Below are 15862 nucleotides of genomic sequence, written 5' to 3'. Positions count from 1 at the left end.
CGGCTTGCCCTATATAAAGCTGTGCGTCCCGCTAATCTGGACTGATTTTGTATGTGCAGAAGAAAAGGAGCTTTGTGAATCGGAGTCGGGTTATGTGAATGTTATTCAGAGAGCGGATTTCTTACCCGGGATTTCTGCGTGTAAACAAGTTTTCCTTCCCGCAGCGCTGAACCGGGAGCGAGGTTTAAACTGAGAGGTGAAGGAAAAACAGCGAGTGTGTAGAAAACGCGAGGATAAAGAGGAGAGACGGACAGGACTGGCGCGTATTCTCAGCCATATTGGTTTGGGCACCGCGCACTGGTTCGTTATTATTATTACTATTATAAAATAAGTGCGCGTCTGGACTCGCGGTTGCACAGGCGTGTCGAGGGCAAAATGGGTCCGTGCTTGGACATTTAACAGGACTGTTTTTATTACGGACACATCTACAGACAGCCGGACTGCACTGTTGTCATTAAAGCTGTAATACGCACTCGGACTGTGCAGGATGGAGCGCTACCTGTCGGGCATGTACCTGCTTCTTACGCTTGTGAAGCTTGGCACAACAGCTAAGGAGCTCACCTGCCAGGAGATTTCTGTTCCTCTTTGCAAAGGAATTGGCTACAACTATACCTACATGCCAAACCAGTTCAACCACGACACCCAAGATGAAGCAGGTCTTGAGGTCCACCAATTTTGGCCACTGGTGGAGATACAATGTTCGGCTGATCTACGGTTCTTCCTGTGCAGCATGTACACACCGATCTGCTTGGAGGATTATAAGAAACCTCTTCCACCGTGCAGGAGCGTCTGCGAGCGTGCCAGGGCTGGCTGCGCCCCCCTTATGCGCCAGTATGGCTTTCCATGGCCGGACCGTATGCGCTGTGAGCTCCTACCTGCACAGGGTAACCCAGACACTTTATGCATGGACTATAACCGGACAGACACCACTACAGCAGCGCCTGTCCTCCCCAAGCCGACGGGCTACCCGGGCAGGACCCACGGTGGTTCCGGGGGCTCGCGAAGTGGAAGCCCAAAACGCAAACCTGCACAGCAGCCGTGTGAGGCTGGCTGCCAGTGCCGTGCACCTATGGTCCGGGTGAGCAACGAAAGACACCCGTTGTACAACCGGGTAAAGACTGGGCGTACGCCGAATTGTGCCATGCCATGCCACAATCCATTTTTTACTCCAGATGAGCGTGCGTTTACTGCTTTCTGGATAGGCTTGTGGTCCATTTTGTGCTTTGTAAGTACCTTCACTACAGTGGCGACATTCCTGATTGACATGGAGCGCTTCAAGTATCCAGAACGACCCATCATCTTCCTGTCAGCGTGCTACATGTTTGTCTCGGTGGGCTACATCGTGAGACTGATCGCAGGCCATGAGCGAGTAGCCTGCAGCCGGGAGCACGACGTCGAACACGTCCACTATGAGACCACCGGACCTGCACTATGCACTGTTGTTTTTCTTCTAATCTACTTCTTCGGAATGGCAAGCTCAATCTGGTGGGTGATTCTGTCACTCACGTGGTTTCTAGCAGCTGGAATGAAGTGGGGCAATGAAGCCATCGCAAGCTACTCGCAATACTTCCATCTGGCTGCCTGGCTCATCCCGAGCATGAAGTCCATAGCAGTGTTAGCACTCAGCTCTGTCGACGGAGATCCAGTAGCGGGAATATGTTATGTTGGCAACCAGAACCTGGACAATCTGCGGGGTTTCGTGCTTGCCCCGTTGCTTATATATTTGTGCATTGGCGCCATGTTTCTGCTAGCCGGATTTGTCTCACTTTTTAGAATCCGCAGCGTCATTAAGCAAGGTGGCACCAAAACGGACAAGCTGGAGAAGCTCATGATTCGAATCGGAGTTTTCACTGTACTGTACACAGTCCCCGCAGCTGTGATTGTAGCTTGCTACTTTTACGAGCAACACAACCGGCAGCGATGGGAGGCGGCGCATAACTGTGCGTGCTCTCTGGATCGTGGGCGAGATGCCGAAAGACCCGATTATGCCGTGTTTATGCTTAAGTACTTCATGTGCCTCGCTGTGGGCATCACATCAGGAGTTTGGGTATGGTCTGGGAAGACTTTAGAGTCCTGGCGGGCACTGTGTACACGCTGTTGTCGCTGTCGCTGGTCAGGCAAGGGTGCAAGCAGTACGGCGTACAGCGATGTTAGTGCAGGGCTGACTTGGCGCTCAGGGACGGCTAGCTCAGTGTCCTGCGCCAAACAAATGCCTTTGTCTCGGGTCTAGTGGAGGTTGTTGGACCAGTTGCTTTTCACACATGCATTAGCATACAAATGGACTGCTGATGGGTTTCTGTTAAGCATGCACAGCGGAGAGACTGGCTGAAACAATTGGACCCTCGTGCCTGATTTATTTTCCCTGCATTTCTATTGATATGGACATGACATGCAATTAAGGATGAATTAGGCTCATGGTATTGTCCTGACTGGTGCTGACAAAGCTTCTCTTAGCATTTAAGGACTTTTCTGTCTTAACTTTTTTAAATCTGGACAATCAGAATTATCAAATATGCTCTTGAATAAGCCTTAAGTCTTAGTGCCCAAATATTTCTACGGGTTGTCGTTTTTATAATTGTGAGAAAGTTGTATTTATATGATGATGTACAAACTTGTAAATTTTGTATATTGAAAAAAGTTTATAAAATTATTGTAAATTTGTACATAGTGTAGATGATCATTGATGAGAACAAAATATTGCTTCTATTTTAAAAATAAAATATTTTTGAGAAAATTTAAAATCACTTTAACTTTGCATTTCTTTTTTTTCTCTCTCAAATGACACAGAGAAGTGTCCGGGTTCCTTTTTATTTAATTTGTTTTTTTCAGTTGAGCGTATTGATTTTATGCAATAGATGTTTTGTACTGGTCTTGTAAAAAGAAGCTCTAATTAGAGGCGATCCGCTTGAGTGGGAGAAGCTCCATCATTGTTGTGCTGGCCACTTAATTTGCTAAAAGAGGACCGAGTGAATAGGGTTTAAATGCAGGGAAGCGGGCGCTTTTCATCCAGGCTGAAACTTTGATCTTTCTTTAAAGTCTTACATAAAGGTGTCAACTTTATTTCTTCACTACTGATGCACCTACTGTCTTTCAGTACCATCCATCAAAGCAAAGGGACGGTAAATTTATCGTCCTTGTGCTTTTGATCGACGTTATTGAAAGTTGGCACTCGGGGGGGCCCTCTGATACGTTTTTGCAACTGTTTGAATTTCCAGCATGCTGTTGAAATGTCTCATTTAAGCCTAGCCTGCTTTATTAATGATGTAGGTTAATTTGAAATGCCAGTGAATAGGGTGCCTACAGGTGGTCCCTTTACCTAATCTCACATCATTGTGAGCTCTGACAGATCTGAATTCATGCTCAAAGCGCTTCATTAGAAATTGTAGATCTAATGCAAAGTAAAACTGTTATCTGGTTTGTCTTGCTTGGTGCAATCTGATCCAGACTGAAATAGTTTAAGCCGTTAACAGGCTTTTCATTTAGACTTGTGTTTTCAATCCTCCTGCTTTCATAATCCGGCACATTTTATATTTTTAAACAATTAAATAAACTAATCTGCTCGTAAAATACTTAATACATTTTAAATTTGTGTTTTATAAAAGGAGAAAACTGGGAACACAGCTGGAAAACAACCAGCCTGGCCATTTAATTACAATTATGTGTAACAGTAGATGTAAGGTTGAATATGGTTATCAGACATAAGCTTAAAATAAAACACTATTTACAGATTTTATGCATTATAGTTTACTTGTTTCTAAAAGGTCTGACAATATACTAGTTTTATAGTTAGAACAAAAATCAATGTTTTTGTCGTTAGCTAGTATTAAATAGAGTTCCCTTCAGCTTTCATTATTGCACATTTGCTGCTGTAATACACCATACTTAACTAATAAGCAAATTAACAAACTAACTAAATCAGGTTACAAAAGTGAATTATTATAATAAATAAATAATACAATAATAAATAATAATGATTAATACAGATAAAATATGGGCACAAACTGAAAACACCCAGCTAGACCAATTAATTAATATTAATATGAATAATATAGGTGTATAAACACATATTGCAGGCTCAATATTGGTAGTAGGTAAGGTTAAAATCAAATAAAATTAAATTATTATTTTGAAACAATTTGAAAAGTTCAATTTATACACTACCCAGATTTCACAATCCCTGGTCGTGTTATAATTGTGTTGATTTTAAAGAGGTGAAAAAGTATTATTTTAAAATACTGTACACTGATACAGCACTTTCCAAATTGCAATTCTACACATAATCACATGATCACATAATAAGACTTCCTTTTTAAATTGGCCCATTAAACCACACATTATCACCATGTGTATTAAAATAGGTTTACCAGTACACATTTCAGGTTTGGTACAATTTAAATGAAAGTTCAACATTTAATTTAGTTTTTCTTTTATAGTTTATAGAGTACAAAAATCTACTTTTTATTGTTTTAAAAAACTGACATATCTTTTGTGCAGTACATTGAGGATAAAATCTGTTTACAATGAGTGTTTTCCAGTGATACCAATGATAAGAAAGTTTGCTGGTTCAAGTCCCACCACTAAGTTGTCACTGGCGGGTCCCTGAACCCTCATAACCCATTTGCATAGATAATACGCCATCACTAATATAAGTCACTTAATATTATTGTTTACCAAATGGCTACATGTGCAACTTGCTGTTCTTATTTAACTGTAATTCTATAACTAAAGTGACTTTTCTGTTGTGACCTAAATCTAAAATATGCACTCATAGCACAGCACTTGCACTACAAAAATCTTGCAAAATGTAAATATGTAAATACATTTTTTAAAATGTTGTCATTACTAAATAATCACTACATTAATATAATAGAAAGTGTTTGGCACTAATTTAGATTCCAAAACAATGCAAAATAAGAGCTTTTAAAAAGAAAAGCATTGCTTTTTATGTTTTCATTTGCTTGTTTTATTTTGCATTTTTTATGTGGTGCTTATTATTTTAAGCTGAAATTAATTTATGTCTAACATTCTGGGTTAAGATAAAAACTTACATTGAATAGATTCCACTATGAAGTGTATCATGTAATAATTAAGCTAATTATTTACTCAGTTTTTAGCCCTGGTCTGGCATCATCACCATACAGTACTCCGTACTCAGTGACTCATCAGTGAATCAGTAAAGCCTAAGCTAAGTGTGTTAAACAATAAACGCTACACTATATATAAAACTTTATCTTGACCCAGAACCTATTAAACTATTTAGTTAGTCAGCACCGGATTCCAGATACCTGGAATAACTTATTCCTTTTGTTTAAAGACTTTGTTATAGTACAGCATATTTACATTTACTAGTAATTTTAATAATACAGTATTTCAAAGTTTAAAAAAGGCATTTTATTGTAAGCTTGATTGTGAAAATGTTTAGGTGTTTTGCATGTTTCTGAACTCTTATATAAGTTCGTTGGTCACAACCTAAGGCCTAAAATAAATATGCATACATGCAGGCGACCCTAAAGTCCAACGTCTGTCCACTTTTGCAGCCCAGTCGACAAACAGATTAGTACTATGGGTTTAAGTAAACAGTGCAGGGCAGGAGTCATTTATGAGCACTGAAAAACACTGCTCCTGAATGGTACTGCTTATCACTGTTCTTTACACTTATCATTGTGCTTTGCATATTTTGTATTATGCACTTTGGCTGAGGTTTTATCTGCACAGCTTCAGAAAACAACCACTTTGCCTTAGCGTCAGATTGAACAGGGTATGTGTTTCGCACAGGACATATTTTTAAACTGTAAAAAATATGGGTGTATATGTATAAATGAGTCTAAATATCCAGTTTGTGCCCCGTGATGGATTGGAAAGTTTTTAGAATAAGATAAATGGACACATGGCGCCATCTAACGGTTAATATTGTTAACTACAGTAAACACTGCCAAGATTATTCATGTCAATATGGTGTCATAAAACACAAAAAAAAACCACTGTTATTATTATTGTGATTATTTTTATTATTATTACTATTGTAGTTGTTTTTTTATTAGTTTATTTGCACCCTGAAGAGGCCAGTAAAATGACAGAGCAGATAGTGTGGGAGTCTCAGCTCAAGGCTTGTAAGGACTGGGAGTCAAACTTCATCTCTGTTCACTGTTCAGTTGGGTTTTCATTAGGTTCTTTAGTTTCCTCACACATACCAAAACATGCCAGTAGGTGAATTGCCTATCCTTACAAGTGTAAGTAAGTAAATAATAGGTGTGATGCCTTGCAGTACATTGGTGCCATTTTGACGGTGTATTCCTACCTTGTTTTTTTGGGAGGCTGTAACCTCATGCCAACCCTGATCATGATATACAGTGGTACCTTGTAACTCGACGTCCCCTACACTTGAAATCTTTGAAATTCGACGCCCTCCATCGAGAAATGTGTACCCCTAAACTTTATGTTTTCCTTAAACTCTACGTGTGCGACTGTGGCTTTGTTCAGCGCATCAAAAGTATCAATATTGACAATGTTTATATTAAACAAACCAGCAGAATCTCACAAGCACAAATATGCTGACCGTTTAACTTTCAATAAATGAAAAAAGTTCAGTATTTGATAATGCTTTGCTATCTTTGCAAAATGAAAGCACATGGTAAACAGCAGCACCGCGACCCAGAACAACCACACAGCAGCATAAAATCATAACAGCTGCCTACCTGAGTTTCTCTTCTTCAAATTGAGACCATCTACGTATATCCGTGTGTTGTTCCATTAGGGATATAATCCACTTGTTTTTCTTCTTGGCGGCCATCTTGTATGTTTCCAGAAAATTTCCAGATTATTTAAATCCATTTCCAACTGTTTGTCCACTTAACTAACCTCTGGGCTTTCACAGTAAAAAGCTGAAATTGGTAATTCGTTAACTAAGCTGTCACTTAAACTTCTACAACAAATAAAACGAGTTTTTCATTGCCAACTAACCTAAATGACATACAGTGGAGAAATCCAAACAAATTCCACCCACAACCTAAATTCAGAAGCTCTGATTGGTTTATACAGCTGTTTTTCAAGGCCTGAATCACGAGTGAATCTCTGGATCATGATTCATGGAGTTGTTTACACATGACACCATAATGAAACATGAGTGAGCAAAACGAATGAATCTTTACAATAGATAAAAGCACAGCTCCCTGATTTGATTCCAATGAACAATTCGTTTGAAAAGAGTCGTCTCTGACTTGTTTTTACTCAGTGATTCAGTTTGCTATTTTTGCACAGACTGATTTAAAGAAATGGGGGAGGGGTAAATGTTATGCGTATGGACAGAGTCTGACAGAGCTTTAGAGCCAAAAAGGCACAAATGTATTGAATAATGACACGATAAAGTACAAATAATTTATCGTACATATATTTTTTTTGCAATATAATCTGTTTTTTTGTGTGTTTGAAGACCAACATGGACTTTTTACTCCAATAACTCCAGAATAACTCCAGATCAGAATTAGTTAAAAGCTAAAAGATTGGTTTGGTGATTGTAAACAACATTTGCCACATGAATGAATTGTTGGTAATAGAATTTCAGACCTGCATTCCTACTTACATTTACTGAAACTGAAAAGCAGTCACTAAAAAGCACCCACATGTTTGGTTTTTATCATCATTTGAGCATGGTAAAATATCATCATGGCATTTAGCTGTTTTTTATGATACTGTATGGGGTTTTATATAACATTAAACTATAAAATATATGCAGTTCCATGGGACCATGAAACACATTAACAGGTTTCCCATACGTTCTTATGGGAAAAAAATTACCTTGAAACTTAACGTCTTTAAACGAGTTTTAAGGTACCACTGTACTTATTATTGTGACACATACATACATTTTTGGTTACATAATTCTTAAGCTCCTAGGTTAATTATTGGTCAAAGCACCTGTTCAAACCACAGTTGCAAGTCTTTCATGATATGTCTATCAGCTCTATCAGTAAAACAATAGTGCAGGGTAACATAAAAATTCACGTGGTTAGAAAGGGGCTTTCACAAGGGTTTTGTGATAAAGTTGTGGAAAGGCACAAGTTAAGAGAAGGACAGAAAAAATATCAGTGGCTTTATCTACATTATCAAGATGTAAAGTGTGTAGCACCACTAACACCTTGCTAAGATTGGGCCGTCTCTTTAAACTGGATGGCCGAGCCATGAGGATATTAATCAGGGAAAAAAATATCTATTACAGGAACTGGTAAATAAAATTAACTTGAATAACTTTCGATGTGGAAACAGAAATACAAAATTCCAAGGTAGCACATTGTGATGTAATAAGATATAATAAACACACACTCATCTCCTTATAAAATAAATGAATAATTTCAATGTCATTATAATTCACTTTTTAATTTCAGTTGATTAGTTAGCATTTCTGCTTAGTTTTATACAAAATGCCTTAAAAATAAGACAGTGGTAGACAGTGATCCAATTTTAGACAAACTGTGGGGGAAGGGTAAACCCTGTCAGGCCATGTCACTAACATGGTGGCCGTTTTTCACCATGCTGGCCATCAAACTGGTTGAGAATTTTACCTGAAAAACAATGGTATGATTTATCATAATGTAACTTTATTAATTCTTAATGTTAGACAGTGATTTTTCACCTGTACATTAGATGGATGGTAAAGGATGTCAGTATCCCAAGTAGAATATGTTGATTGTCCACTGAATATATTCCACTGAACAAAGCACACATAATTGCAAAATATTTCAACCAACGCCACCCAAACAGTCCTCTCATTACCCACAGTGCATTTGCCAAGCCTCTTGCTAAATTCTTTGAAAAACATTCTGTTGTCAATAAACCAAAGCTGGCGACCAAAAACCGCTATGAATGTAGCAACAGCAACTGCTGTTCTGGCTTTGTTTAGCAAGTCCACAATGTAGCACTCATCGTCTGTCTCTGGAATGTGGTGTTAGTCATGCCTCAATTAAGTGAATTTTGTCTACCCATAAATGACACCCTTACAAAATTCAGATGGTTCAACACCTGACGAGGATGGAAACCTTTGTTTTCTCTATCAGGTGCTGAAGAAACAAAATTACTAGTACTGAATCACGGACACAAACCCTCACTGGACTGATTTATCTAACATGGTTGCCTCACCTAAAGTTATAATGTGGTGTGGTGTGCAGAAAACCTGAATTACTGGACCGTTCTTCATTTACAAAACATTAAAAGCAGACTATAACACAAGGTTGTTAGATAAATATATGCTCCCTTTATTGATTTTAGAACAGTGTTTCTCAACCTTTTTTCAGTCACGGCACCCTTTAAAAGTATGCAAAATTTCAAGTCACCCCAGTCTAAAATGTATTAAAAAACTTACTTACAAAAAACATCCCTCGGACTGCTAACACACACGCACACACACACACCATAAGGTGCCATTTAGGGAGGGAGGGGTAAACGTGACTTACTTTTAATGGGAAACCTGATGCACACATTCACCCTATTCTGGCAGGGATGGATGAGAGGCAGACACGGAGCCCCTGGTCCAGAGCCCTCAGTCGCTCCCTGTACTTGTTCTTGATGTAAGTTACGCTCGAAAAGCTCAGTTCAAGCCATGAACGAATCAGATTTAACATAATTAAACAAGTTAGTTTATTTCTCAATTATTTGTCATTATAAGAGCACTGCTTTTCTGCATGTTCTCTCTGTAGCTCGGTTACGGCTCTCTCAACTCAAACTCAAAAGAAGCTTTATTGGCATGACAAATAAAGACATTCATATTGCCAAAGCAAGTTACAGAGAAATAATAAAAATAACAGTAAGAAAGAACAAATATATACAAAACAGCACTTTGAATGTAAATATGCTTTATAAATAAATTACTTACTTACTAAAACAGTTACAAGTGCAAAAAAATTATTATATTAATAAAAACAGTGCAAAATAATAACAAAATTATAATATTTACAGTAATCAGTTTACAACGATCAGTCTCTCTCTCTCTGTGTGTGCGCACATTAACTGATCGTTACTACAACCTCATTAATGTAAATATTATAATTTTTATTGTTAATATTTTGCACTGTTTTTATTATTATTTTATTCTATTTTATATTTTTGCACATGTAACTTTTCTACATTTGTTCTTTCTTACTGTTATTTTTATTATTTCTCTGTAACTTGCTTCGGCAATACGAATGTCCTTATTTGTCATGCCGTTAAAGCTTCTTTTGAGTTTGTGTGTGTGTGTGGCACGACTCGGTTCCTTTTGTTCATTTTAAAGAGCCATTCAATAGAATCGGATCGTTCGCGAACGACTCATCACTATTAGAATATTTTTGACGGCACCTGTGACGAAGCGCGGCACCCCGGTTGAGAAAGGCTGCTTTAGAAGATGGAAAATTTTTTCATTATGCCTCATTTTCGACACTTTGTTAGAGATCTTGATGTGCAGTTTCCACAAAAGTGGATTGGGTGTAGGGGGACAATTAAGTGGCCATGGCCATCACATTCTCCGGGTTTAAGCCTTTTGGATTTCTACCTGTGGAGTCATGTAAAGACACTTGTTTACTTTATTAAAGATACAGAATGTTGTTCATCTTAAAGACAGAATTCTTGACGCTTGTGCTAGCATTCAGGCAGGTGTTTTCATGATTGTTCCATTAGAAAAAAGAACAGGGTATAATTAACACCTGAAAATGATGGACAGCAAACTGAACACATTCTTCAGACCTTATGGGCAATTATCTGAATGTACATGAAATCACTGTTGACGTGATCATGAGAATGAATAAAGTAACATTAGCATGAGGCACACCATTGTTTGTCAGGTGAAATTCTTTAGTAGTTTGATTGGTTACTCCTACCTTCCCATTTGAAAAACTAAAGTTGAATCTAAAATTGCGTTATAAAGATGACCACCATGTTGGTGACTTTGCCTAACAGGGTTCCCCCATTCCCTCACAGCGTGTGTCCCAAAACCGTTTTCATTTTTAAGACACCTTGTATATTGTAATTGTCAATTTTAGTTATTTTAGTACTCAAATGTTTTTGGGCTGTTTTCGTGTCTGGTTTTTTAGCGAGGGATATGTAAAGGCACGCTGTTGCACACTGTAGAATTAGAAATAGGAACAGAAAATGAGCCAGTTTTCTCTGTTTTCTTAGTCTCACTATAAACGTATGGCAAGCTTTATTTAAACAATTCCATTTTATTTAGATTTTTAACTATTACTACATTGTTTACAATAGAAAAACAACAAAAAATACTAGTGTACCGTTAAGGATTTAAATGTAACAGTAAGCTTTCCTGAGTGTTTCTGTGTTTCAGACACCAGAGGGCAGCATTGCAGTTTTACTAGAGGAAATCAGCCCGACAATTTCCTGCTTTAGGTTTATTAGTTAAATTATAATTATTATAAATGTTTAATGTTTTGTTACATAGATTATACATATAATATTTCATTTTACATATATTATTAAGTTAAATAAATGTTCCTGATAATTTGCCTTTCGGAGCTCCGGTTTCCTCCCACAGTCCAAAGACGTGCAAATGAGGTGAACTGGAGATACAAAATTGGCCATGACTGTGTTTGAGTTTAAACTTGTTAACTGATGAATCTTGTGTAATGAGTAACTACCGTTTCTGTCATGAATGTAACCAAAGTGTAAAACATGATGTTCAAATCCTAATAAGTAAATAATGATTATTATAAATATTTAATGCTTTAATACTCTGTACATTTGGAGAATGGTCACATTTGAATGCTTACATCAAACTGGTAATTCTGCAAACACAGCTGACAGCTGTCAGAACAGAGACATAACATAGATGGCTAGATTAATTACATACAAATTAATCTTGAAATGTAAAGCTTTCACACAGGAATCATTTATATTAAACACAAAAATCCTGTTTTAAATGATGAGTTAATTTATTGAAATAAAAATGCATTTTCATGGCTTTTAAAACCAGGCCGTATTTGAAAAAGGGGGATCCGTTATTGGGATATGGGTACCTTTACATCTACTGTAAGGCTGATACTACATTTCGTCATAAGAAGTGTTATAGTTTGGGGCTGCTTTGCTTCTGTAGAACTTGAATAACTTTTCATTATTGATGGAAGCACAAATGGTGCAGCAGGTCAATGATCCGAAGCACACAAGCAAGTTTACCTCTGAATGCCTCAGCAGAAACAAAATAAAGGTTTTGGATTGACCGAGTCAAAGACCTGACCTGAATCTCATTGAGATGCTGTGGCAAGACCTTTAAATGACCGCTCATGCTTGGAAACCCTCCAATGTAGCTGCATTAAAGCACTTTAGCAAAGAAGAGTGCGCCAAAATTACTATACAGTGTAAAAGTTTAATTTACATTTGATTGCAGTTGTTATTGTCAAGGGTGGCACAACCAGTTATTAGGTTGAGAGAATTTCAGATGGGTGATTTAGGTTTTAGTAAATTTCAATAAATGAAATGATCATTTAAAGGCTGCAGTGTGTTTTTGTGGTATTTGCCTTATTTTAAAATTAGCTGAAAGATTTAAAACAGCGGTCCCCAACCTTTTTTGCACCACGGACCGGTTTCATATAAGATATAATTTCATGAACCGGGGGGATTTAAAATAGAATAACAATACTACTCACAAATGAGCGTTTTTCGCTGCAACGAGACGCTGCTCCCACCTACTGGTGATTGGGGACAATAACACCCAGAGTATTGGAAATGTAATTTTAGTTTTTACCTCATCTTTCCCAAAAATGTGTTGGTTCAAACCTCTACTGTGCATTTTTCAAATTGCTGGTTTAAGAGACAATGCATAGAATAGAATTTGTTAACAGTTGATGGATTCAGTTTTATTGCATGATTTTCTGCCAAGAAAGATAAGCTTAATATGATATCGTTGGTGCTGCACAGGTTATTCCTTTTAAGAAATAATTTTACATACCATAAAGGTGTTAAAGGTGAATTATATCCATGAAATGCTTATGCACCCTTTAAAATATTGATATAAAAGTCAGCAATCAGAAAACTGTTTTATAATCTGTAAATATATGTATATGATTGTTTATTAGGATGTTAACATCATGTTTTACACTTTGGTTACATTCATGACAGGAATGGTAGTTACTCATTACACAAGGCTCATCAGTTCACACAAGGTTATATCAAACACAGTCCTGGACAATTTAGTGTCTCCAATTTACCTCACTTGCATGTCTTTGGACTGTGAAAGGAAACCGGAGCACCCGGAGGAAACCCACACAGACACGGGAAAAACATGCAAACTTTACACAGTAAGGACCCGAACCGCCCCTCCTGGGGATCGAACCCTGTTGAGGCGACAGTGCCACCCACTTAGCCACCATGCTGCCCATATGTGTATATGATAAATAATGGCATAAATAATTCTTGTAATCATTGATTGGGGTTGGAGGTCCTAAATTATGTGTTAGTACTAGGTGGGTGAAGAATGTTGTAAACTAATAACTAATTGTCCCAATTTTGTTACATATTTGTCACACTGACTGATTTAAGATCAACAACAAAACATGATAATACGAAAAATAAAAAATAAACAGTAAAAACCTGTAAAAGATTTTACTTAATTAATCAACAAAGTATTCCAAGACTGATGAGCCAAAACTTTAGGACCACCCCCAAAAAATTGCAGTGCCAATTCTAGCAACCACAGTCCAATGTTAGCAACCAGACACAAGAAGATAAAGATTGTTGGTAACATTTTACTGTCACAGTGAATGTACTAGTAGAAGTTGGTATCTGGACGCTCTACTGGAATCACACTTGTACTTCACTGCACTGAGCTGCACTATTTTGAGTGCTTGGAGAAGTTCTAATGAGCTGGTCTCAGATCTCTCCAGTCTTTTCAGTATATTGTGACAATCCACCTCCATAAATTCCCAGCTTCAGCGCTAATTGCTCTACCACAGGATAAAACCCAGCTGCTCTCTACTGGACAGATGAACTATCTTAATGGAAACCTAGCTATACTAATTACTAACCACAAATGAAAGAAGAGTTGCAGAGGCTGTTAAAGAAGATCATGCTTATTGCTGAATTTTTTTTTCTGGTATAATATATGCTAGCAGTTTTAAAGAGAACTTTCTGAGCTCACCCTTATTGTTCTCAGATGACTGTACATGGAAATAAATGTGCGCCAGCTTAAACCTGACAACAAACCTTCTTTTAGAATGACCTCTCACCTCTGACGCTATAAGCCAGGTCAGAGGAGGTCAAGGGCAGTCTTTGTGTAGTTTGATAGGCTGGCTAATACAAACAGAAGTAACAGGTGGATGGATGGTGAAGGTCACAGCTGAGCTTTCATGGGTAGTAGTAAAGTCAGAACTGTGGTGGCACAGTGGCATACTTGATAGAGTGGGTGCCACACAGGAAGGTCCTGAGGGCCTGGGTTTGATCCTTGCCTCCGGTCACTTTACGCCTTGGAGTTGTCCAATGTGTGAATTAAAATCTCATCTCTTGACTGGCTGGGCACCCATACAGACATGATTGGCGGGGTACGTAGGGGAGACAAATGATCGAGCAGGGGCGACTGCACAAGGGGTGGTCGAGCTTAAAAGCAATGGCACAGAGAGATTGAACCTTGGCAAAAGGCAAAATTTGTTACCTTAGTAAAAAATCAGTTAACAATAATCAATATTTCATAATAAACCTTTAATGTTTTAGATTTATTTTATGTATTTACTCACAGTTATACACCAGACAGCTTCTACATAAATATATAGAAAATAAATACATAGGATTTTACAAGATTGTTGAGACCCAAGTGTACTACATGTTCAAGTAAACAACATATGAGATTCAGCCAGTAATACATAACGTAAAATGTTGGATAACTCTAAATAAGTAAAATGTCTTTATAAATAACAATTAATGATAATAATAATACCCAGGGGTGGCAGAAGTACACAAATATCTTACTTTGGTAAAAGTACTACTACTCATCCAAAAAGCTTGTTGTTGAATGCAAAGTATGATAGCATTTTATATAGTTAAAAACACATAATTTTTTTGACACACCCCCTCCGACATGTGTGCAGTAGCTGACTGCATCTTTTCACTTGCACAAGGTGAGTTCATATGCGGCTCAGCTTTGTGTACGGAGAGCCACACCCTGATCAAGGCATCATCCCTTGTCTTTGAGGTCGTAATTGCGTTAGATATGAGGTCCCTGTCTGGCTCCCCACCCTGTATGAACGACAGCCAATCGTTGTTCATGTAGCCGCCCAGCCCAGCCGGATGGCAGAGCTAAGTTTCGAACCGACGAGTTGGAAATGTCAGCTCTGGTGTGCTAGCGTGTTTTATCGCTGCGCCACCTAAGCGGCCATACAAGTATTATCTGATAAATGTTAATCGACTCCACAGCTTCAGAGTTGACTCAGTTTCTTTACTTCAAATTACAGAATCAAACCAATCTTCACTGTTTAACTAAATACTTAAATTAAGAGAATGGCAAACCAAATTATTTATGATAAATCATCATGAACACTTGGTGATTTATGGGTTTAACATTTATTAACATCTATTTTTTAAAAATCTGAACGATCAAATCTGTTTTAAAAAAGAGTGAGTACATTTAAAAAGTAAAAAGTTAATTAAAATTTTGAAATTGTATATCTGTACAGTAAATATTTTTATTTTTCACTTCTAAAACGTAAAATTAAAATAACATTTAAATTAAAACCACATTTAATGTAATATTTATTGAAGTTATTAAAATAAATGCCTTGGGATTAACTTTGCTGTTGCAACTTATCTTTGCTCAACACACTACAAATGACTGATAGCACTGCTTTTTGTTTTACCAAAAACAGAATATTAATAATAATAATTACTTATTATAATAATT

At 37.5% G+C, this 15862-nt stretch overlaps 1 protein-coding gene across 1 annotated transcript; it reads left to right on the top strand.

The window, feature by feature from the left end:
• Positions 1 to 64: 64 nt before the first annotated feature.
• On the top strand, positions 65 to 2686 carry fzd8a (frizzled class receptor 8a). The gene has a single exon (XM_062992044.1). The coding sequence runs from the start codon at positions 488 to 490 to the stop codon at positions 2228 to 2230; it is 1743 nt and encodes a 580-aa protein (XP_062848114.1). The 5' UTR covers positions 65 to 487; the 3' UTR covers positions 2231 to 2686.
• Positions 2687 to 15862: the final 13176 nt, after the last annotated feature.

The sequence above is a fragment of the Trichomycterus rosablanca genome, chromosome 3, assembly GCF_030014385.1.
Source record: "Trichomycterus rosablanca isolate fTriRos1 chromosome 3, fTriRos1.hap1, whole genome shotgun sequence".
Lineage (NCBI taxonomy): Eukaryota > Metazoa > Chordata > Actinopteri > Siluriformes > Trichomycteridae > Trichomycterus > Trichomycterus rosablanca.
The sequence above is the reverse complement of the archived record's forward strand: the minus strand, read 5'-3'. Positions and strand labels throughout refer to the sequence as shown.

What these genes read in the sequence shown, in the direction of transcription:
- fzd8a (XM_062992044.1), top strand. Translation starts at nt 488, where the DNA reads ATGGAGCGCTACCTGTCGGGCATGTACCTGCTTCTTACGCTTGTGAAG.